Source organism: Canis lupus, chromosome 21 (assembly GCF_048164855.1).
Source record: "Canis lupus baileyi chromosome 21, mCanLup2.hap1, whole genome shotgun sequence".
NCBI lineage: Eukaryota > Metazoa > Chordata > Mammalia > Carnivora > Canidae > Canis > Canis lupus.
The window spans coordinates 1,196,490-1,220,951 of NC_132858.1; the positions used below are offsets into that span (position 1 = coordinate 1,196,490).

The 24,462-nt window shown below is 44.6% G+C and overlaps 1 protein-coding gene and 2 long non-coding RNA genes across 6 annotated transcripts in view; 2 read left to right on the forward strand and 1 right to left on the reverse strand.

The window, feature by feature from the left end:
* The window catches only part of LOC140612255 (uncharacterized), a 22,051-nt gene extending 17,071 nt beyond the window's left edge, over window positions 1-4,980 (forward strand). Inside the window, exon 3 of the long non-coding RNA XR_012013536.1 lies at window positions 920-4,980. This is a non-coding gene — a long non-coding RNA (uncharacterized lncRNA). The remainder of the gene's footprint in view (window positions 1-919) is intronic.
* LOC140612247 (acyl-CoA (8-3)-desaturase) overlaps window positions 1-7,449 on the reverse strand; it is a 20,008-nt gene extending 12,559 nt beyond the window's left edge. For 3 of the 4 annotated variants that reach the window (XM_072789412.1, XM_072789409.1, XM_072789408.1), the window contains exons 1-5: window positions 7,177-7,449; window positions 5,265-5,375; window positions 4,485-4,682; window positions 3,652-3,753; window positions 3,420-3,548 (exon numbers count right to left, since the gene is read on the reverse strand). In XM_072789412.1, the coding sequence (XP_072645513.1) occupies window positions 3,420-3,548; window positions 3,652-3,753; window positions 4,485-4,682; window positions 5,265-5,375; window positions 7,177-7,374 (738 nt within the window). In that variant the 5' untranslated portion in view covers window positions 7,375-7,449. Of the gene's footprint in view, window positions 1-3,419; window positions 3,549-3,651; window positions 3,754-4,484; window positions 4,683-5,264; window positions 5,376-6,463; window positions 6,607-7,176 lie in introns of those variants that run through there. The other variant, XM_072789410.1, reaches the window with a different exon arrangement.
* On the forward strand, window positions 6,177-11,464 carry LOC140612256 (uncharacterized). The gene is made up of 3 exons (XR_012013537.1): window positions 6,177-6,475; window positions 7,843-7,976; window positions 11,260-11,464. It is a non-coding gene; the product is annotated as an uncharacterized lncRNA (long non-coding RNA).
* The last annotated feature ends 12,998 nt before the right edge of the window (window positions 11,465-24,462 follow it).

A 24,462-nucleotide genomic window follows, 5' to 3' on the forward strand; every position in this document is an offset into this window, starting at 1 on the left:
CCACATGAGGCATGAGCACAACAGGGTCTACAGGTCCTCAGGACTCCTCATGTTCATCCAAAGACACATTTGTCATAAGGTTCCCAGGCCTCTCCACATCCCTTTTTCCCCATCTGGTAGTTTTTAAGATTTATTTATTTTAGAGAATGAGTGGGTGGGGGGAAGGGGACAGGCAGAGGGGGGAGAGAATCCCAAGCAGACTTCCCGCTGAGCATGGAGCTTGAAGTGGGGCTCCATCCCAGGATCCCCAGATTAGGACCTGAGCTGAAAACAAGACGGACGCTCAATCAACTGAGCCACTCAGGCACCCCACCCATCTGGTACTTTTTTGACCTCAGAATCTCCACAGACAACCATTTATACCCCTACACAGGTCAGTATTCCCTTGACATCCATCCAACTAGACCCTCTTTTGGTCTTGTCTTTTGGTCTACCACATGAACTTTACAAAATTCCTTGAATTTTAAGTCAAGTCTGGCAAATATTTGTGGAAAGGATACCAAGAACAACTTGGCAGTCCAAAAGTTCTGACAAGGCTTTTCCCAGTGGGTAGTGATTATTTTGTAAGCCTAGCTGCTGAAGAGAGAGGCTGGTGCCGCCAAGTCAGTCAGCCCGAACACCTAGCATGGGCGCACAAAATCATGACAGCAAAGCTCTGCTGTCTTACTGGATGGGTCCTGTTCCTCTTGCCCCAGTCAGTTCTGATAACCAGATGACCCCAGAGCATAGGAGGCACTCTACTCAAGTAGAATGATAGCTCATCTTTCTTTTGTGCATCCACCCACTGTTTTTCATAATAACATTTCTTCTTCTTTATTGAGAGTTTATTCTGTGTAAGGTATTTCTGCTAAATGAAGCATTCTTTTCTATAAACTGAGTAATTTTAACAAGTATTTATTGAGCACCTATGACGTTCCAGGCAATGCTCTACGTGCTGAAGATACAGAGGTGAACAAAACAAAGATCCTACCCTCACGGAGCTTATAGACTAAGGAGAGGAAGCTGGTGATAAACTTGTGAACAGAACTCAAAGTAAGGGATGCCTGTCAGTCAAGCTCAGCAGTCAAGCATCTGCCTGAGGCTCAGGGCGTGATCCCAGGGTCCTGGGATTAAGTCCCTCATCAGGTTCTCCGCAGGGAGCCTGCTTCTCTCTGCCTATGTCTCTGCCATCTTTCTCTGTGTTTCTCATGAATTAAAAAAAAAAAAAAAAAAAAGAAAAAAGAAAAAGGTAATTATAGATTTAAAATAGGAAAACAGGACAAAGTGAGAGGGAGGCAGCATTTTGGTTAGGTTGGTCAGATATGGTCGCTCTGAGTGTTGACATCTGAAAACTGAATAAGGAGCCAATAAAGCAGAAATTCAGAGGAAGAGCATTTAATACAGAGGGAACACCTGGTACAAAGCTCAGGAAGTTTAAGGGACAGAAGGGGCAGTACGGACGGGAATAGTAAACAATGGGGGAGAATGGTTGATAAGGCTGGAAAACTAGGGATGGCCAATTCACACTGGACCTTAGAGAGCCCCAGTAAGACCTTGGGAGCAAGGGTTTTATTCCCATGATGATGGAAAGCCACTGGAGGGCTTTGTGCTTTGAAAGGCACACTCTGCCTGGAGGAGGAGAGAATGAACTGTAGGGGGAGGTATAGTTGCAGGGAGACCAGTGAAGAGGCTGGAGCAGTAATCAGGCTCTGAGATGCATGGGAAGCAGTGGAGATGGTGAAGTCAATGACTTGGGATATTTTGGAGACCGTATTAACAAAGCTTGCTGATAGACTAGATGTTGGGTGAAGTTCACCCCATCTCCAGAAACTTTGAGGGGAAAACCAGAAAAGGAGCACCTGTCTTGTTTGGTGGGGGGTGAGAGGGAAGAACACTGGCCTCCTATTTTGGAACTGTTAATGGAAGGGATCCCTAGTCACTGATGCCTCCTTGAATGGCAATCAGATGCTATTAGGATGCTAATAACTGCCCTATTATGTTTCAACTCAAGGACAGAGAAAGTTTGTATTTAGGGTGAGGTGTCCCCTGGGTTTTCTTGTTTTCCAGGAGACTCGAAAGGTACCAAGATGGATGCCCTGGAATTACTACCCAGAGAAGCTGAAGCAAAGGCCAAGCAGCCTGTAGCCAAGACAGTTACTAATAGGCAACCCATCCTCCAGCAGAAAAATGTCTACTAGTCCTAGATCACTTTCAATTTTTAATGTCTGCAGGTAGGAGTTTTTGAAAACCCTAGTATCAAGAAGCAATAAGGTAGTGGTGTGAGCAGGTTCTCTCCCACTTAAACTCCCACCTTTTTTTTTTTTTTTTTTTTAACCCGCTATAGTGATAGTAGAAATGCTACCAAGGGCTATACACTCTGCCTAACAAATTGCCCACACCAGGCTTGAAACAACCACCTGAACCAGGTGGGGCCAGGGCTGACTGATTGCCAAACACTGTTGACCATAACACAGTGTTGGACGTGTAGCAAACCAAGTCCTTGCTTGGGAGGTAGGAAATTTAGGGTGGGGCATAAGCTTCAAACTAGGGGCTCCTGGCACCAGGACAGCCAATGCAGTAAAGCCTTTCCAGAATCCTCCTAGCCAGAGGGGGAGAGCCAGGCTGCCTTGCAGTCACTCATGCCTTGAATGGAAAGGTCTTGAACGGCTGAATTCTTGGCATGCTGACGTATCATACAGTGGGAGGAGGGGGATCTGGCAGGACTGTGACTACAGCCTGGAGCCTCAGCACAAGGGGTTTTAAAGTAACTTTATAAGCAACTCTTCCGCCCATTCAAAGCCTCCTATTGCCTTATGTTCACTGAAAGCTCTCCAGATCTCCACCCTCAGGCATTCATCCTTTAGCAGCAGCATTACAATTTTTACTCCTAACCTCACGTGGTAACTCAAACTCAACACAGACCACCCTGGAAGTCAGATGGGTGGGAAGAATTACTCAGCAAATCAATGTTCCAGGTACCGAGCATCAAAGAAGAGTAAAACAGTTGGTCCAGCCCTTGATGGGGGAGATGGGGGAGACTGATGATGGGGTAGACTGCACAGCAGTATTGATGGGGGAGACTGCACAGCAGTATTCCAAAGTTGGGAGGGGTGGTGACTGCCTTGGGTAGGAACATGTAAAAAGCATTCCCAAGAAGGACCATCCATTAGGTTTACAGAGATTTGCATGGTAATCTGGTCATCTTTCGGCTCCTTTGCAGCATGAAGTACCTTTATGCAATAACTGTTGCCTTGAACTCACTAGGGAGAATAGGTGATTCTGTCCTGGGCAGCTTATTTACTGCCTCCCACAACTGCCAGCAAGCCAGCCTGGTCCCAATGTCTTATCCACATGGATAGCATTGTGGTCATTTCCCCCAGAGCCCTCTGTTCTGGCTGGCTCCCATTCTCCAAGACCTTTCCATTAACATTTCTACTCACCTCCACAGAGAGGATCTTCCCCAAGGCAAAGAAGGAGGGGTGCATGCTGATGTCTGGGTCTTTGAGGAAACAGTTGGGCTTGGCATGGTGCTGGAAGTGCAAGTGGTTCCACCAACTGGCAGGGGCCCCCTACAGAAAAGCAGGGACATGAGTATGAAAGTCTAATGTTCCCCATCCCCCCAAGGAAACCCTTCATTGATGAGTTTCAAGAGTCCCTCCCCGTCCCATTGACCTTCAGGTGGCCAATCACGAAATGATGTAGCAGGTGGTTCCAGGTAGAGGTGCTGAAGACAGACAGGTGCCCAAAGTCATGCTGCAGCCAGCCAGCCTGGGTCTGGGTGAGAAAGGTTAACGCTAAGAGTGGCTCACAGGCCCAGGCTCCCTCTCACTCACCTCTGTGGCTCTGGCTCCTCTGCCTCACCCCTTCATCTGCCTAGCCCTGCAATTGCCACAGTCGCTTGAGCACATCAGGAAAGCAGTCAGGAAGCCTAGATCCTAACTGGCTCTGCCACTAACTCACATGAGAGTTGAGACAAATCACTATCCTTTCCCTGTTCTTCAGTTTCCCTAGAAGCCTCCCCATAGAACTCTCTGGAGTTTTAGGACTTACGATGGAGTGAATATCCAGACTACAAAAAAGGACAGAGTGACAAACTCAGAGGCGAGTAGCAGGCTTGGCAAATGGGTCCCGATAAAGCCCAAGCCTTATGAGCACATTGGGCAATGTGTGAGAAGAAAGCCAAGCTTTGCTGAGAAATCAGAACCTTGGTTCTTGGCATACTCAGGCTATGGCAAAACCTGAATGTGAAGTTTCAGGGGAGAAATTCCACGGAAAGAAGGGAACCCTTGGAGGAGCAGCTGGAGAGGCGGTGAGCAAAATGATGGTACACATGTGGCTACCGAGCAGGTAAAAGCCACAGATGATTAACTCTTCCCCCCACACCCTCGATGCTGCCCTGGTCACAGGGCAGAGCTCCTTGGCCTTCTGAGGCAAACAAAGAGCTTTCCCCAAAGATTCAAGGATGCTGAATACTGTTATGGCCTCGACTAGCCAAGAGCTCTCACTTGAACTGTGCTGAGCAGCACTGCACAGAGGAGAAAGGGCACTAAGGATGTCCCAAAGAACCAAAGAGTGAGCCAGGCAGCAACGTCCAGCAGCAGGATGTGAAGTAGGTACAACAGGAAGAAGACATGGTTGGCCTTCATGAGCCCCATCCGCTCCACTGTGGCCCGCAGCTCTCGGAATTCATCCATCAGCTCTTTCTGTGGAAGAGTAAAGAGGGAGGGGCTCTTTATTTTTCCCAACTGTAACCCAACCCTGTTGGAAACAGAGGGCTCTCTTGGGCTCCAGGACCTCCCACCCCCAGACAGCTGTGGGGAGTCCACAATCCTAGATAAATAAACCACAGCACTGAGGAAAGAGGACAGGTGCTACGGGATCATGTCTAAGAATATGTGGTCTTTGGGATTAAACAGATTTGATTCAAGTCCCTGCGTGCCCTGCCATTTACCAACAGTGTGATTCTTGGTCACGTTGCTCACCCTCCGTGAGTCTTGTTTGCTCATCTGTAAATGTGTGAGGGTTATATGAGGTTATGATGGACACATACTAAGTGTTTAACAGATAGGTCCTGATGAGGGTGGTGGTGGTGGTGGTGGTAGTGGTAGCCTTGTGAGAGCCAAAGGTTTCAAAGCCTGTGTTCCAGTGACTGGGAGAAACAGGGATCTCAAGACTTTGCAAGAACTACTGACGGTGATCAACTGTGATCTCATCTGGGCCTCCCTTCTCCCCCCTGCCCTTTAGCGGGGAGACAGCCACAGTATCTCCAAACAACAGAGTCTCACATTTTTAGTGGGCTCAAAGCTGGGCTGCTCTGGAGACAGTTCTCCAATCAGGAGAGAGTTCATATACTTCCTCACAAGGCCCTTGTCGATGTGGAACGCCATAAAGGGATCCTGCAAGGACAGGGAGAAGACAGAGCGGTTAGGAAGCCAGCCCAGGGCCCCCCGGCCTCCAGGAGGGCTCACACCCGAGGCCACTCTCCTGGCCCAGCAAGGAGGCCGTGTCTAAGTTCAAAGGGACACCACTTCCCTCCAGGCAGCTGCCCTTTGAGGGTGCTTGGGCCGTTCTCAGGTGTGCACAGCTCAGGAACATCCTGCGTATGTTCTAATGAAGAGGGCACCACGACAAGGAATAGGAAGTGTGGGTAGGGGGACCACAGAAAGACGTCTCTGGGCTGCCCGTCTCTAGCCGTGTCTGGGGACAGTTTTGGCACAAGAATTTAACATACAGGTGAGAAACAACTAGAACTAGTGGGTGGGGCTACGAGACTTCTGTTTTTTTCTTTCCTGTGGGACTTTTAACAGACCCTCTCTGAGCCAGCGTTGTTTTTAAAATGTGATCAGGAAGACTCCCGATCTCTGGGCTGGGAGCTTTTTGCACTGCTCCCCCTTTTCTCTGCTGCTGTTCCTGGTGGGGCTCCGCAGTTCCCTAAGACTCTGAACGCCCTTGCTCCAGGGCGGCTAATTTTGGTTTTGCAAAGTGGGGCTGGAAGGCGGCCCCAGGCCTTCGGGGAATCGGCCCTAGAGGCGGGAGTCGGGGCGGAGCCGGCGGCCGGTGGCACCACGCATCTGGACCAATCGCCAGCCCCGTTACGGCCGGCCCCAGCCCCGGCCCCAAATCACACGCGGGAAGACCCTGCGTCGGCGCCGGCCTCGTGTGCGCATGCGCCAGCCGACGTCCGCGCCCTCCTCGGCAGCCTGGGCTTCCCAGGGGCGGCCCGGGCGACCCCCGCCAGCTCCGGCCCGGCCCGCCGCGCCCCCGCCCCGCTCCCGCAGGGAAGGGCAGGGCCTCAGCCCCACACGCCCACGCTCCGCTGCGACGTCGTGGGGGTTCTGGGGGGCGCAGGCTCCCTCCCAGACGGCAAGGGAACGGGGGTGCCGCTGGGCGCGGGCTGGGCAACGATGCAGGGGGAGGGGGCGCGGCCAGGCAAAGTCTCTCCAGGGTCGCACGGGGCCACGGCAGGAGGCGCCGGTCGCCTTACCTCCGAGAGCAGGTGATCCAGACAGGGAAGAGCAAGGCTGGGGCGGGAGGGATGCGGACCACGGCCCGGGAGTGCGGCCGGCTGCAGACCCCGCGGGCCCGGGCCGGTGACCTCCCGGCACGGTCCGAGGTCGGCTCGAGGGGGGGGGGTGTCTGCGAGTGTAGGACGACGCGGGCTCCCCCGCCTGCTGCACGACGCTCCATTAGTCCCCGCTCTCCGGTGGGCGGGGCCCCTCCGTCACCCCGGCCGGGGGTCCCCAGACAGCGGCGCCCGGACAATGCCCCCCTCGCCCGGCCCTGCTCTCGGCTCTGCGCGAGCAGTGTAGACGCTCCCGGCGCCCCCTCCCCACCCGCCGAGAAGGGCCGAGAGCCCCCTCCGTGCCGGGCCCCCGGTCCTCCTCCCTCGGCCTCGGCGCACCCCTCATCCCGGCTTCCCTCGCGGCCGGTCCTGCCCCGGGGCCTGCCTCGCTCGGCGACCCGGCACGGGGCAGCTGCCGGCTCCGGCCCCACGTCCTGCCCCCGCTTCCCGTGCTGAGCGGCGGGCAGCGGCCGTGCTCGTGCTCGTGCTCGTGCTCGGCGCCTGCTGGTGCTCCCCGAGTGACCCGGGAGGCCGTCCCGGGGCGCCGAGCTCCCCGCCTCGCACCCGACCCCCGCGGCAGCCGCCGCGTCCCGCCGGGTCCCGCCCCTCCCGGGCCGCGGCCGGGCGGCGCTCACCGTAGCATCCTGCCCCGCGTAGTGGTTGATGACGCGGGAGCCCCCGGGGTGCCGGTGGGTGAACTCGCTGATGTCGTACACCTTCCGCTCGATCACCAGCCACCGCTCCTCCTCGCTCCCGGAGCGCTTCGCCACCTCGTCCCACGTGAAGTAGCGCTTGGCCGGCGCCGGGGCCGTGGCCGGGGCCTCGGAGTCCATCCGGGCGGAGGCGGGCAGGCGCGCGCTCGGGGCCCACGGGAGAGCGCGCCGGCTCCGAGTGCGCGGGGCTCGGACCCGCTGGCGCGCGCCGGGCTTTCAACACCCGCGGCGCGGACCGCAGAGCCCCCCTCCGCGCGCTCTCATTGGCCGAGCCGCGTGGCGCGGGCAGCGGCCCCCGCCTCCCCGCCCCGGCCGGGCGCGCCCCCTCGCGGGCTCCGCGGAGGGCTCGCGACGAGGTCCCGGGGGCCGCGCGGCCCCCTCGCCTCGCCGCCCCACGGTGGTGCGGCCCGAGACCGGCCCTCTGAGAGCCCTCGGCGGTCACCTTGCGGACTGCGCGGCCGTCCTTGAGCGAGTGTGGAGCGCGGTCCTGCTCTACTCCGCCCCAAGTAACGCTGCAAGCGCCCCCACGGGTTTTGTGACCCTGTTCCCCTCTGTGTTTCAATTCCTGGTGTCTTCTGAATTAATCAGGATCCTCAAATAAGAGGAGGCGGTCCCCAGCGTCTCCTGGCCTCGGCGAGGTTCCGTGCGGAGAGCCTGGGTCTTGAAGCAGGGGCGGCCCTGGAGTCACCTGCGGTCACCTGAAGCGGACGCTCCAGGAGGAGGCAGGTGGAGGCATCTCGGGCTCAGACCTCGGGGCCCTAGGAGGGGGCGAGGAAGCGCCCAGAGGCCGGGGGTGCCAGTCAAGAAGCTGTTGTAGTGTGAAGAGACGCAGAATCTATTGCTGAATTTTCTCTCGCTTATTCAGCAAGCTCGGTATTCATCTACGTACATATGTACATCGCACGCTCACTGCGCGCCGGGCACTGTCCTTAGCGTCTTACAAACGGATTCATTTTATTTCTCAGAACCCGCTGAAGTAGGAACTAGTATTAATCTCACGGACAGAGGGGACCTTAGGTGCTCTGTCCACACAGCCAGTAAGTGGCAGGGCGCAGATTCAAACCAGCCTGTGCTTGGAACAGGGGTTTCTGCTGTCTCTCCTCTGAGGACACTAGTATTTGGGCACTTGTTTGACGGGGCTGTAAACCAAGGCAAGGGAAGGAGAGCCTTGTCCCAAGCACTGAGCCAGAGTCTGAGCCCCTACGAGTCAGGAGAGGGTCATACAGTACAGACTGGGTACAAAGTACAGCTGGATTTCCGCTAGAGAAGGACCTTAATCTGTTCAATCCAAATATCTCATTTTACAGATAAGAGAATCGAGTTTCAGAACGGGAGATGGGGCTTTGCAAATGCCTGTAAGGAAGCTCAAGTGTCCTGGCATCTGGTTCACGGGGCCCTGCGTCTTGTTCAGGAACGATAGCTGCTCCTCTGTATGCCAATTTTCCATATTTATAGTTTTTTTTTTTTAAGATTTTATTTATTTATTTATTTTTGAGAGAAAGAGAGAACACAAAGGGAATGGGAGAAGCAGACTCTCTACTGAGCAGAAAGCTACCCCTCAGGACTCAATCCCTGGACCCTGAGATCATGACCTGAGCCAAAACCAAGAGTCGGTGGCTTAACCGACTGAGCCACTCAGGTGCCTTGCCAATTTTCCTTCTTAAAAAATAAACCTTGCCCAACAACTTGGCAGCTTGTAACCAGAGGTATAAAAGGATTTGTACTCTTCAATCAAGTAATTTCACTATTGGAAAAGTGAGGAATGGGAAACTACAAAGGTTCTTATCGCTAATTTAATAGTAAAGACTGGAAACAACTACAGATCCTGACAATAAGAAAACCCTCATGCTCACTGAGATATATTAGCACGATGAGGAATTACAGAATGATTAAAAATGACCAAGATGTGGGCAGCCCAGGTGGCTCAAACGGTTTAGCACCACCTTCAGCCCATGGTGTGATCCTGGAGACCCGGGATCGAGTCCCATGTCGGTCTCCCTGCGTGGAGCCTGCTTCTCCCTCTGCCTGGATCTCTGCCTCTCTCCACGTGTCTCTCATGAATAAATAAATAAAATCTTAAAAAAAAAAAAAAAAAGAACACCGGAGAAGAAAGACAAATTAGTGATTATTGGTCAAAAGAATAGATGCAAATTACTCCTTTTTCTAATTCTCAACATTTAAGAAGTTTGTGTGACATGGATTTGCATTTATGTTTCTTTCCTTTGCAAGTGTTCTTATGCCAGTTTTATGTGTTTTGCCTATCTCCTTAACTAGATGTTAATTGGGGGCAGGGACTATAAATTCTGTTTAGTTCTACTTGGTATATTCAAAGTAGCCCAGTTTGGGGTTCTGTATGGAATCAATAAATTTTTTGAAATAACTGATGTTTTCAGCCTGAAGAAAATACAAGTTAGCAGGCATATTGGCCACTAGGCAGATGCTCTAGTGCCTGCTTATATGCCTGTGGTCCTACGTACATGATCATGTAGATTGTAAAAAATCCATTTCCAGGCCTAACCCAGGGGCCAACTGGACAAACCCTTTGCCCTGTGAGTCTGCTGATCCCATTAACTTGCCTTTTCCAGGAAATGAATCATAAACATCACAGACACTTTACTGGATCCTTTAGAAATCATAAGGGTAGGAGGAAGAGTGTTGGTTGTGCTTGGCTCCTGTTGCAGCCTTTTCTCAACTGACAGTGCATCAGACCATTAAAGATCAAAGCCATTTTCATAGTACCTGGGTTTCTGAGAAATTAGGTAATTAATCTGTGGGAACACAGTGAGTTCCTTACAGCAGACTCTAATAATGTTAACAGAATCAATCCTTGGGTTAAGAAATATCATTTGTAATACCTCTCTAAGTTATGTCAAGTATTATACTATTTAGAAAATATGATGTATGGTGGTTGAACTAAAAAGAAAGAGTTTTGGCACACCTGGATGGCTTAGTTGGTTAGGCTCTGCCTTCAGCTGAGGTCATTACCTCAGGATCCTGGGATTGAGCCCTGAGTTGGGCTCTCTGCTCTGCGGGGAGCCTGCTTCTCCCTCTACCTGCTGCTCCCCCTGCTTATGCTCTCTCTCTCTCTGTCAAATAATAAAATCTTAAAAAAAAAAAAAAACCTTAAAAAAACACCCCAAAATAAATAAAAAGAGTCTCAAGATCAGACTTTTACTAGAGGCACAGAGATGGCTAGAAACAGTATTCTTTCAGTTTACCACATTCTAAGAACACAGAAGTTGGGGGGCATGGGGCTCATGGTGGATGAACTCATGGAATTTTCTTAGTAGGAGCTTATGACTGGCTAGAGTATAAGCACCTTACAGACAGGTATGTTAAACCAACTGTTTTATAGATAAGGTGATTGGGATCCAAAGAGCTAGAGCCACATGTGAAAAGTATGAGATCTGGAGCTGGAATTCACTCTGAGACCCAATTATAACTTTAGTTCCTAAATAGTAGGTTCAATAAATGTGTCTGACATAAGGCCACCCTGGTTCAGAGAGTAAGTGGCAGCCTCAGTGTGGTTGTCCTTGTTTCTCTGGGGCACCTTCTTCCTCAAAGACTTGCTGTTGTGAAACAGGAGAAGGCAAGTCTAAACCAGTAGGACCCAGAGCATCCCCCCTTCTGGGACACCTGGGTGGCTCAGCAGCTGAGTGTCTGCCTTTGGTTCAGGGCGTGATCCCGGGGTCCTGGGATCGAGTCCCACACTAGGCTCCCTGTGAGGCGCCTGCTTCTCCCTCTGCCTATGTCTCTGCTTCTCTCTGTCTGTCTCTCCTGAGCAAATAAATAAAATCTTAAAAAAAAATAATAAAAGAAGTTTTGCTTATATAACTATTCCAGTGATGAACTTAAAAAAAAAAAACTTAAAGTTTTAATTTATGAATATTTTCTTAGGATAAGTTCTAGATACGCAATTAGTAGATCAAATGATAACATTTTAAGGCTCTTCTTATTGTCAGATTGTCAGCAAGGTCTATCGAGAACTTACTATGTGTTCTTTAGTTCCACTGCAGCTACCATCCACAGAACAAGAAAGGAATCACTCTCACCAGCTGCCTCCCCACCAGTTCTGTGAGCTCCGGACGTACAGGAATGAAGCACCACCACTCTGGTCTCTCCCAAGAGTTCAGTCCCCTCACCATGTCCCCTCACCATGTGTCCAGATAATTGTAATATCAAACTGCAATAAAATTCAGTTCTAAATGTATTTCTGAATTAGACAAGTTCCAATAGGACGTAGCCAGGAAGGGAGGCAATGGTAGAATAGAAAGGATAAATATTGGTATTTGAAAGGCCTTGGATCTTGTCCTCTACTCCACCTACTGCTATGTGTTGTTGGATATCATGTCAACCTCTCTGGTCTCAAGATTCCTTGTCCAAAATGAAGAAGCCAAATGCCTTCCATCTCTAGCAGTCTACATTTTAAAAATATATATTTTATTTATTTATTCATGAGAAACACAGAGAGAGAGGCAGAGACACAGGCAGAGGGAGAAGCAGGCTCCATGCAGGGAGCCCAAAGTGAGACTCAATCCAGGGTCTCCAGCATCAGGCCCTGGGCTGAAGGCGGCGCTAAACCGCTGAGCCCCCCCCCCCCCCCCCCTGGGCTGCCCAGTCTACATTTTTTTTTTTTTTTGATGAAAGTTTTACTCAAGACATCCTGTCTCTGGTATTCCCCTAAAGGCAATGCCTTTGATAATAACTCCGTTTCTCAGATGAAGTCCCTAGCCTGTCACATAAAGCAACTAAATTTGACAGCTTTATTTTTATTATACCATTTTCGTTGTCGAAAGTACTAAATATTTTAAAAAACAGTTATGACTTTTACCACAAGCTAATAAGTTGCTATCCCAGTGAGCTTGGTTAAAGTAGTTTGGCCTGACTTACACTGTTCACTAAGGTAAGAGGTGTATGACATTTTTACACACAATGTGTCCTCTGACCCTCCTTATTTTAAAAAAAAATTAGGCAGATCATTTTATCATGAGAAAACCATGAATCAGAGAAGCTGGGAGATCCAGCAGCCCACAGTAAAGTGACAGAATAGGATACTAACGTGCTCTATGATTGCTTTTGATTTGTGACCTCCCACCAGAAGGAACAGACCCTGTTCCCCCACAGCCCAGATCCACAGCTGGATTTGTAGACCTAGGCCTAGCCAACTGTCTCATTCCTCTGACAGCAGTAATTGGCTATGTAATTGGGGTGGACATGCAACTTCCAGCCCATGAGAGACATTCCAGAGGATTAATTCATAGAAGCAGGGAGTAGAGAGCATTCTTCCTCCTATGGTTGCTCAGCAGGCATAGCCGAGTTTTCTGTCACACGGAGAAGACCTTTCTGCAGTAAGAGAGAATCCAGCTAACAAGGGGAAAGAAGCAGAGACATTAGAAAGTGTCAAATTGGGATCCCTGAGTGGCGCAGCGGTTTGGCGCCTGCCTTTGGCCCAGAGCCCGATCCTGAAGACCCGGGATCGAATCCCACATCAGGCTCCCGGTGCATGGAGCCTGAAGCACTCCCTCTGCCTGTGTCTCTGCCTCTCTCCCTTTCTCTGTGTGACTATCATAAATAAATAAAAATTTATTAAAAAAAAAAAAAAGAAAGAAAGTGTCGAATTACTGCTTCCAGAGGCCCTGGTTTCCGGAGCTGTTTAGTTCTTAGTTCTAACCTATCTGGTTAGCCTTCCAGGCTCGGTGAGCCAATACATTTCTTTTTTTCCTTATATATTAGTATAAGGAATAAAGAAATGAACCCAGAACTTCTGGCTTTCAGGCCAGGGTCCTTTTTCCTAATGTTAATAATAGCTGTTAGTAATTGCGTTGAACACTTACAATGTGCTTAACACTTCATTTTATTTACTGGGCCAAAAACAGAAGTTTTTATCCAGAAAGGCTAATTATGGAAACTCAGAAAAGAGAGATCCCTTCACCAGGTACTATGGCATCTGAACTATCTTTTTTTCTAAAGAACTGAGTTGGAGTTTCTATAAAAATGTGGCCAAGTGATTCAGCCCTGGCAGAGGAGGAGACCTCCCTGTGGTGGAGGGCTCCAGACTTGGCATACCCTTCCACACTGCTAGAGCCAGTCCTTCCCCAGCCTCTTCTCAAGTGTGAGACTTCCTCATTCTTATCAGTCATTCTGACTCAACTTGTGCTTTTGACGGAAAGGCCCCATGTAAGTGCAAGATCCTTCCGTTGCTAAATCATTTTGTAGAAATTTGTAACCCACTGTGATTGCACTTCTTTTTATTGAGGCATAATTGACATATAACATTTTTATTAGCATCAGGTACAATATAATGATTTGATATTTGTATGTATTGCTGAGCACAGTAAATCTAGTTAACAGCTAAATCATTTTAGCTTGCAAAACTCTAAATGTTCACGTCATTAAATTTAATTACCTTCAGGCTATATGCTGAAAACATGAAGAGCATTCCTCATTAAATTTCAATGTCTAGTCCAGACCAGTCTTTGGAGCTCCTAATTCACATATACAATGCCTTCTTGCCACTTTGGCTGGGATGTCACACCCATCACATCCAAAGTAAGATATCCAAGCCCAAACTTTCCATCTCCCACATCACCCTCAAACCTGTCTTCCCCATTGTTGTAAATGCTCTGTTCACTTAGTGAACAAGTTGTAGAACTGGGACTCATTTTACTCCCTGTGAGCCCCCATGGTCGATCCATCCCAAGTCCTGCCAGCCGTACCCCCAGAAATATCATAAATTTCCTCCCTTTCTTCAGTCTCCAGGGTCTCCACTTTATCCAAGCTATTGTCACTTGCTTGGATCCCTGCAATAGTCTCCTAACTATCTTTCCTGCTTTATCCACATTTGACTCCCTCCTGTCTATTCACAAAACAGCTTGAGTGATTTTTAAGAATTTAAGATCATGTCCGTTTCCTGCTTAAAACTTGCCACTCGTTTCCCATTGTACTTGAAATAAAATCCCTACTCCAGTGGCCCCCTCCTACCTCTCCAGTCTCCTGGCTTTCTTCCCTCACCAAGTACTCTACAGCCACAGTGGCCTTTCTCTTTCTGAAACACACTGAGCTCATTTCTGAATTAGAGCTTTTGCATATGGCTATTTTCTGCCTGAAATGTGACCCCCTGTTCCTCACACGATTGTCTCAACCATCTGTTCCCAACATAAATTTCATTTCTCTAAATGTTCCTTCCATGACTACCACTCTTTCTAAAGGAGGTGGTCCCCCATTCTGCCTTCTGCTGCTTTCTTGTGATTTTAACATCATCTGTTTTCTTTTCACAGGACTTGTAATTTTTTACATCTATTTTTTATTTTAAATTTATTTTTTTTAATTAAAACAATTTTGGGGTTGCCTGGGTGGCTCAGTTGGTTAAACATCTGCCTTCAGTTCAGGTCATGAACTCAAGGTCCTGGGATCAAGCCCCACGTTGGGCTCCTTGCTCAGCGGGGAGTCAGCCCTCCTGCTCCCTCTGCCCCTCCCCTCTGCTCATGCTCATTCTCTCTTTCTCTGTCTGTCAAATGAATAAATAAAATCTTTTTAAAATTTTTAAAATTTATTTCAATGTTGGGCTTGAACTCATGATCCTGAGGCCAAGACCTGAGCTGAAATCGAGAGTTGGACTCAACCAATTGAGACACCCAAATGCTCTGGATTTGTAATTATTTTATTCTTTCTTTGCTTTCTTTGCCAATTTTCTGTCTCCCTGACTGGATTATAAACTTCATAAGGGAGAGGCTTTGTCTTGTTCACTGTGGTATCCCTAATATGTTCTCAATACAATCAGTTGGATAAATGACTAAAATCAATAAGGAAAAAATAAACCAAAATGACACCAACAGGAGGTCATAAGAAAAAATATATAGAGAGCCAAAAAGCATGAAAGGATGCTCAAATTCTGTCCCATAATTTAAAAAGGGGGTGCACTTTTCATGTATCAGATTGGCAAAATTTAGAGGTTTGGCATATTTCTTAGACTTGGCAAGAGTTTGAAAAAACAGATCGTGAGATGGTAAATTAGTGCAGTGTTTTTAGAAAGCATTTGGCAATATCTATCAAATCATAAAAGCATATATCTATTGACCCAGGAATAACAGAGATAGACTTGCAAATAAATGTTACAGTAATAAATGTTACTTGCAAATAAATGAATAAATAGTATTCATTGTAGTTTTTTTTTATCAGAGTAAGAACTATATTATAATCATATATATATATAACTATAATATTATATATAACTAACATTTTTGAGTACTCACTGTGTTCCAGGAATTGTTCTAAGCAACTCAAATATAGTATCTCATATAACTCTATGAAGTGGTTGTTACCACTTCCCATTTGTATGTGGGGAAATGAGCTGGTAAATTCCTCCAAGGACCCCCAGACGGTAATGGCATGACTAGGAATTTAATCCAGAGCTGTACATTTAATCATTACTGGTACAATTATCATTTCCAACAACCTAAATGTCTATCAAAGTAGGGAACAAATTACATAAATATGGTATTTGAAATTCCACACTGTATGGCCCTCCCACCATAAAGAATCATTAAGTTGGACAAAATATATGAAGTGATTTTGAATATTATACAATAGACAATGCAAGATTGTGATCCCCAAGTGAAAGGAGATATACAAAGTGAACCCCACTGTCTCTGTGGCTTTCTGCCTGATGAAACTTTCTGATGCTGTAGTGAGGTAGAATCTAAGCAGAACACAGCAGAGATTTATTTTAATGTGTGAAAGTTGAGGCAGCTGGGATCTGTGGGTCATGGTATTTAGAAGGGTGTACAGAAAAGGATTTCCAGAAATCTGCATATGGATATTCTGACGTTTTTAGGCAAATACTAAAGATTTAATTTGCAGACTTAATAAGACTTCACAAGTCTGGCAGAGAACTGCTACTGGGTCTCACAGTACTGGGAGACAAGAGTTCCTACTAGCCAGAATCAGGAGACTTCCCTAAATGCTCCTTGCATTTAGCTGAGGACCCAAAAAGGCTATAGATTAGGGGTAGGGCCAGTGTAGTCCTAGATTATACGTCATTCTACACCTTTCCAATAAAGTTTAAAAATAAGCTTAAAGAGAATCAGGCTTACCCACCAGTAAGTTCACTGTTGATTGGGAAAAGACACAGGGGGTTGCCTGGCTGACTGTCAGTAGAGTATGTGACTCTTGATCTGATTAGGGTCATGAGTTCAATCCCCACATTGGGCATGGGGCCTACTTTTAAAAAACTTTAAAAAAGAGCAATACACAACATTTTTTTTTTTTTTTTACACAACATTTTTTAAAGGAAGGCAACTAAATCCTGACACTCAAAAAATTTAGCATCTACAATGTCCAGCATAAAATGTTTAATTTCTGGACATGAAAAAAATCAGAGAAATGTGACCCATAACCAGATTTTTTTTTAAAAAAAGGGGTAATAGAAATTGACTCATAGATGACAAATGTTGTAAACAGAAGACAAGAGCTTTTATTTTATTTTATTTTGTTATTAAAATATTTTATTTATTTATTTGAGAGAAAGAGCACAAGGAAGGAGAGCAGCAGGCAGAGGGAGAGGGAGAAGCAGGCTCTCCACCAAGCAAGGAGCCCAATGAAGGGCTCAATCCCAGGACCTGAGGTCATGACCTGAGCTGAAGGCAGACACTTAACTGACTGAGCCACCCAGACACCCTGACAAGAACTTTTTTTTTTAAGATTTTATTTATTTACTCATGAGAGACAGAGAGAGAGGCAGAGACACAGGCAGAGGGAGAAGTAGGCTCCACGCAGGAAGCCTGACGTGGGATTTGATCCGGGTTCTTCAGGATCATGCCCTGGGCTGAAGGCCGTGCTAAGCCGCTGAGCCACCCGGGCTGCACCCAACAAGAACTTTTAAATAGCTACTATAAATATACTTAAGGACTTAAAGGAAAAGATTTCCATATTGGGTAAACAGATGGAAAAGCTTAAAGAAATGAAACAATTAAAAAAAAAAAAGAAATAGAAATTTGGGGACTGAGAAATATAGCATCTGAATTATAGGTTCAATGGGTAGAATTAATATCAGATTGGAAACTACAGAAGGATAAATCAGTGAAATTAAATGTAGGAACATAGGAATTATCTAGAGTGATAATCACAGAGGGGAAAAATAGATGGGGGAAAAAAAGGAAAAAGATCAATAACCATTGGGCAGTATCAAATGGTCTAACATATATAATTGCAGTCCTAGAATAAGAGAAGAAAAAGATGGAGGTAGAAGAAAATATTTAAAGAAATAATGGCCAAAGTGTTTCCAAATTTGAAGAAAAATAACAATTCACAGATCCTACAAGCTCAATGAACACAAAGCAGGAAAAAGTATCAAGAAAATCTCACTCAGGCAACAACATAGTCAAATTGCTAAAAGTAAAAAATAAAATCCTGAAAGTACCTAGAGGAAAAAATATACATTACAGATAGGAAAACAACAATAAGAATTATCACAGACTTTTCACCAGAAATAATGCTACCCAGAGGATAATGTCAAAAATATTGTCAACCTAGGAATCTATATCCAGTGAAAATATTTTTGAATAACGAAGACCAATAGTGGTGGTGTTTGTGGGGTGTTTACGGGATATATGGGAACTGTCTACTTTTCACTCAATTTTGCTGTGAACCTAAAACTACTCCATAAATAGTCTATGAAAAAACGAAAGCAAAATAAAAATATTTCCAAACAAAAAGGCTGAGAGAATTCACTAGTGGCCTGCATTTCAAGAAATGAAATGGTAAAGCACATTCTTCAGGTAGAAAAATAAAAGGATGCAAGATGGAAACTGGGGTTTATATCAGGGAATGTAAAGCACCAAAAATGGCACATGGGTGGGTAAATAAAATGTTTTCTCATTTATTAAGTTTCTTTTAAAAGATAACAGTTTAAAGAAAAAATATATATAATACTATATTGTAAGGTTTGTAATGTAAGATTCTTGTGTTACATGTGAAGTGTTATAATAATAATTCATAATAGACTGTGCTAAGTTATGAATGTATATTGTGTTTCTTGAAGCAACCTTTATTTTTTGTAAGATTTTATTAATTCATGAGGGACACAGAGAGAGAGAGAGAGAGGCAGAGACATAGGTAGAGGAAGAATCAGGCTCCATGCAGGGAGCCTGATTTGGGACTTGGTCCTGGGACTCGATCCTGGGAGTCCCGTATCACTCTCTGAGCCAAAGGCAGACATTTACCTGATGAGCCACCCAGGCGTCCCTTGAAATAAACTTTAAAACAAAGAAGTATATCTAAAAAGCTAGTGGAGGGGTTAAAATGAAATACGAAAGAAAAGAAAAAGCAAGAGAAGAGGGGTAAAGGAACAAAATAAGACACAAAGAGAAAAAAATGCAAAATGATAGATAAATCAGTCATATCAATAATTACACTACATGTAAATGGACCATGTATTCCAGATTGTCAAACTGAAGAAAAGAGCAAGATTCAGTTATGCATAAAAGTTGCATTTTTTAAAAAGATTTTATTTATTTATTTGAGAGAGAATGTGCGTGCATAAGCAGGGGGAGCAGAAAAGGGAGAGGGAGAGCAAGGTCCCCACTGAGTAGGGAGCCCGATGCAGGATTTGATCCCAGAACCCTAGGATCATGACCTGAGCAGAAGGCAGATGCTCAATTGACTAAACTAGCCAGGCACCCTAAGGGTTGTATTTTGATTATACTGACCCAGATAAGTAAAAGAATGGAAAGAGATAAACCATTCAAATTCTAATCATAAGAAAGCTGGAGTGGCTGTATTAATTGATATCAGATAAAATAGACTATGAAATTAGGACTATTGTCTGAGAGATTTTCTTAATGAATAAACAATAAATGTAGAATAAATTTATCCGGAATAAATAAAAATCCAAAATTTATATGCACTTAATAACAGAGCTGTAAAAGACATGAAGCAAAAATTGATAGAACTAAAGGGAGAAGTAGGCAAACGCATAATAATTGAGGTTTTAATACTTCCTTAGTAATTTATAGAACACCAAAAAACTAGTAAAGACATAGAATATTTGACTAATTCCATCAATCACTTTGACCTATTGACATCTATCAAACACTGCATCAAACAACTACTACATACACATCCTTTTCAAGAGTACATTGAACATTCTCCAAGATAGACTATATGCTGTGCCACAAAATAAATATATATCACTAATTGTTAATGGAATGAAATCTTAGAATACATTTTTTTACCACAACAGTGTTAAATTAGAAGTCAATTACAATAATTTGTCCAGAAAACCCCCCAAAATGTGGAAGTAACATATTACCAGATAACCCATAAGTCAACGAAATCACAAGGAATTAGAAAATATCTTGAGCTGAATGATAGAGAAAACCCAAATTTTTGAAATTTGTGGGATACACCTAAAGCAGTGCTTAGAGGAAAATGTATAGCTTTAAATGGTTATTTTGGGGGGAAAATGTACAAAATCAATACAAAACAGAGAAGAAATACAAGCAGAGAATACAAGCAGAGAAATACAATACAGTAAAAATACAAGCAGAGAAAACCAATACAATAAAAATTAGTTTTTTTTTAAAAAAGAAACGAAATTGATAAATCTCTACCAAGAATGATGAAGGAAAAGAGAAAACACAAATTACCAAAATTAAAAATGAAGGAGACATTACTACAGATCTTACAGACTTTAAAAAATAGTAAGAGAATACTATAAATAACTTTGTTAATAAATGAATAACTTAGGTGAAATGGTCAAATTCCATCAAATACACAACTTAATAAAATAGACATCAGAAAATTTAAAATCTAAATATCCCCCACATCAAAGAAATCAAATTTGTAATCCTCTCATAAAACTCTAAGCCCAGATTCTTCATTGGTTAAGTCTAGCAAATGTTTAAAGAAAAAATAATAGCAATCCTACATGATTGTTCTCAAATAATAGAGAAGGAAATGTCATTTTATGAAGCCAGTATAACCCTGACCAAAATCTGACAAAGACATTATAAGAAGTTGAAATTTCAGACCAATATCTCTCTCAAACATAGGCATAAAATTTTCTATCAAAATGTTAGGAAATCAAATCAGTAATATATAAAAAGGATATTAACAAGTGAAGTTTGTCTCAAGGATACAAAGGTGGCTTAAAATTTGAAAATCAGGGATCCCTGGGTGGCGCAGGTTTGGCGCCTGCCTTTGGCCCAGGGCGCGATCCTGGAGACCCGGGATCGAATCCCACATCAGGCTCCCGGTGCATGGAGCCTGCTTCTCCCTCTGCCTGTGTCTCTGCCTCTCTCTCTTTCTCTCTCTGTGACTATTATAAATAAATAAAAATTAAAAAAAATTTGAAAATCAATGTAATGCATTACATTATCAGAATAAAGGAGAAAAAAACAAGTGATAATTATGCAATAGATACTAGTAAAAGCATTTGACAAAATTTGACACCCTTCATGATAGAAACACCCAAAACCTTGAAATAGAAGTGAACCCCCTCAATCTGATAAAGGGCATCTATGAAAAAACCTAAAGCTAACATCATACTTTTTTAAAAAAGATTTTGTTTATTTATTTATTCATGAGAGAAAAAGAGAGGCAGAGACACAGGCAGAGGGAGAAGCAGGCTCCATGCAGGGACCCTGATGCGGAACTCAATCCTGGGACCCCACAGGATCACGGCCTGAGCCAAAGGCAGATACTCAACCGCTGAGCCACCCAGGCTTCCCATCTAACATTATACTTAAAAGTGAAAGACTAAATATTCTAAGATACAAAAGAAAGGACTTAGTCTATCCTCACTATTTCTGTTCAACATTGTACTGGACAGCCTAGCCGGTTGCATAGGCAAGAAAAATAATTGAAAGATATACAGATTGAGGGATCCCTGGGTGGCGCAGCGGTTTAGCGCCTGCCTTTGGCCCAGGGCGCGATCCTGGAGACCCCGGATCAAGTCCCACGTCGGGCTCCCGGTGCATGGAGCCTGCTTCTCCCTCTGCCTATGTCTCTGCCTCTCTCTCTCTCTGTGTGACTATCATAAATAAATAAAAAATAAATAAAATCTTAAAAAAAAAAGATATACAGATTGAAAAGGAAAGGGTGAAACTTATTATTCACAGACAAGGTAACGTGTGTGTAGGAAACTGTATGGAATCTGCAGAAACAAAACCGAAAAAACCTGCCACTGGAACTAATAATTCAACAAGGTCAATATATAAAAATCAATTGTATTCTGGGGTGCCTGGGTGACTCAGTCAGTCAAGAATCTGACTTTGGCTCAGGTCATAAAGTCAAGGTCTTGGGATCAGAGCCTCATGTTGAGCTCCCACTCAGCAGGGAGTCTGCTTGTTCCTCTGCCCCTGCTCCCACTTGTGCTCTCTCTCTCAAATAATCTTTTTTTTTAAATCAGTTATATTTCTATGTACTAGCAATGGAAAAATGGAAACTGAAATTTAAAAGTACCATTTACAGTAACAGCAAATATGTGAAATATTTAGGGTTATATTTTAACAAGAAGTATACAAAGTCTTTATAATGAAAGCTATTTGACAGCTCCATGTGAATGTCTAATGGGTATTTCAAATCAAATACTAAAAATGGAATTTGGGGGGCACCTGGGTGGCTTAGTCTGTTGAGTATCTGACTCAGCCCATGTTATGATCTCAGGGTCATGAGTTCAAGCCCCAAGTTGAGCCCCGTGTTGGGCTCTGCACTCAGTGGGGAATCTGTTTGAGATTCTCTTTCTTTCTCTCCTCTGCCCTTCCCTGCCAAAATAAATAAATAGATCTTCTTAAAAAATGTAATTTTTTATTTTTCAAACCGGCATCCACTCCTCTCCCCCATCTTGGTAAATAGTATCATTATCTACCTAGTTCTCAAGCCAAAGGCCAGGAGTCTTTTTTCAATTTCTTTTATTCTTTCATCACCACCACCACCTCTTCCCAGTACTTCCAATTCATTCATATGTCTTAACTGTACCTTCAGAAGATTTTGAATTTATCCACTTCTCTACATCTCCATCACTTCTGCCCTTTATAAAGCCACTTCTATCTTCTGCCTGGAGTTCTCCAGTAGTCTCCTAATTGGGCTCCATGTTTCTAATCTTGCCACTTTACAATCCATTCTTTACACATAGACCGAAGTAATCTTAAAAAAAAAAAAAAAAAAAAGCCAGATCATTCCTCTTCCCTGCTTGAAACCCTTCAATGGTTTCTCAGTGTACTTGAAATATAAACACTGGCCAATACTTTTAAGATCTTGAGTGTTGTGGGCACTACTTCCCTCTCAAACCCCATTTACAACTGGTTCCCATGCACTCTCTATATATTCCATCCACATGGTTCTTTTTTGCAGTTCAAATACTCCAAATTAACTACCCTTTTGTTCTCTTCTCTTGGAATGTTCTCCCCTCAACATTTTATAAGTGTTGCTCTTTCTTATTCAATTCTTAGCTTAAATAAATGTGCTTATGTCAAAAAGGCCTTTCTGCAGTGTTCCAGATTAGATAAAGATGGGCAAGAAGAGAACACAAATGCACACACATGTGCAGAGACATACACTTCTACTTTAAATGCTTAATTTATTTAGTCTATGATACAGGATTGTAGAAAGTGATATAGCTATAGAGTGGAGGTGTCCATCTGTCTCAACTTTTCACTTGCTTCCTGACCCCTTTGCACAAGGAGGTCCTGCCAGAATTGAGAAGGAAACCAGATTCTTGCCAGATCACTGTATGTATGTATGTATGTATGTATGTATGTATTTAAAGATTTTATTTATTCATGAGAGACACAGAGAGAGAGAGAGAGGCAGAGACACAGGCAGAGGGAGAAGCAGGCTCCATGCAGGGAGCCTGACATGGGACTCCATCCCAGGTCTCCAGGATCAAGCCCTGGACTGAAGGCGGCGCTAAACCGCTGAGCCACCCGGGCTGCTTTTTTAAACTCAGGCTTACATCACTAAGTGGGAAGACTACACTAACAATCTGTGTGTTTCCATTTAAGGGCATCTTTATAAGCACTGGGTCTGCTAGTTCTTAACCATACTCTGTACCAGCAAGACTGCATCTTCATCTAAGGGATGAACCACATCTCTGCTTCCAGCCCTCTAACACTACACATAACCTGTCTCCCTGTGGCACCCTCTCTCTTACTACCCTCTGTCAGTTGCTCTCTATTACCTGGCTTTTGTTCTTCATAACACTTATTTCTCTCTGCAGCTAGTTGTTTGTTTGTTATCTGTCTTCCCCACTAAAATATAAAGACCACAAGAGCGAGACTTTTTTTTCCTTGTATACAGCTATACTTCCAACACACAGAAAGGTATTCAGTAAGTATTTGTGGAATGAATGAGTGGTTACCTTCTACATCCAGTCTTGCCACTCTCTAATTCCCTTTTTCCCATGGCCAGTCAACTTCCTGGCTGTTCACTGCCTTGAGATAAAACCTAATTCCTTAACATAACTTGCAAGGCCCTTTTGTGAGAAATGCCTTCTTGCTCCTCCAGCACCATCTCTCACTCTTCTTGCCTGAAATTCTCCCTTCCATTCTTCCAACCCTTTACTGTGTCTGTGCTCCAGACCTACTGAACTTCTTTCAGATCCTCAAAATTGCCAAGTTCTCTCTCACTTCTGTGCCTTCAACGGTCTCTTCTCACTTCCAGAAACATTTTGCTATCACTCCTCAGTCCCTTTTCACCTAACTCGACACAACTTTCTTGGCTCTCAGGTCACTCTAGAACCTGTATCTCTTCTTAACGCTCAGTTTTAACTCACTATCTTGTAACTATTGTGTAGTGTCTGTGTCTCCTTCATCCTGGAATCTCCATGAGACTAGGGATATTCCATTTAATTATACATATGTTTATACACACATACATGAGTCTTGAAGAATGCTTACAGTGCTAGTAAAGGAGGTTGTTTCTAGGTGAACAAGATAATAATTTTTTCAATGTTTTAAAATGCTTACCTGTATTTTCTGATTCTCAAAATGAACATTTCTTGTTAAAGTACTAATAAAAATAATAACACAATTTCAGGACTTAACTGTAAAACCACAGTAATTATAACAATATAGTATTGGCAAAATAATAGACAAATTAGATCAACGGAACACAGTAGAGTATAGAAATAGACCCACACGAATAGTCACTTGTTTTTGATAGAGGAGCAAAGGCATGCAATGGAGAAAAGATAGTTCTCAACAAATGGTG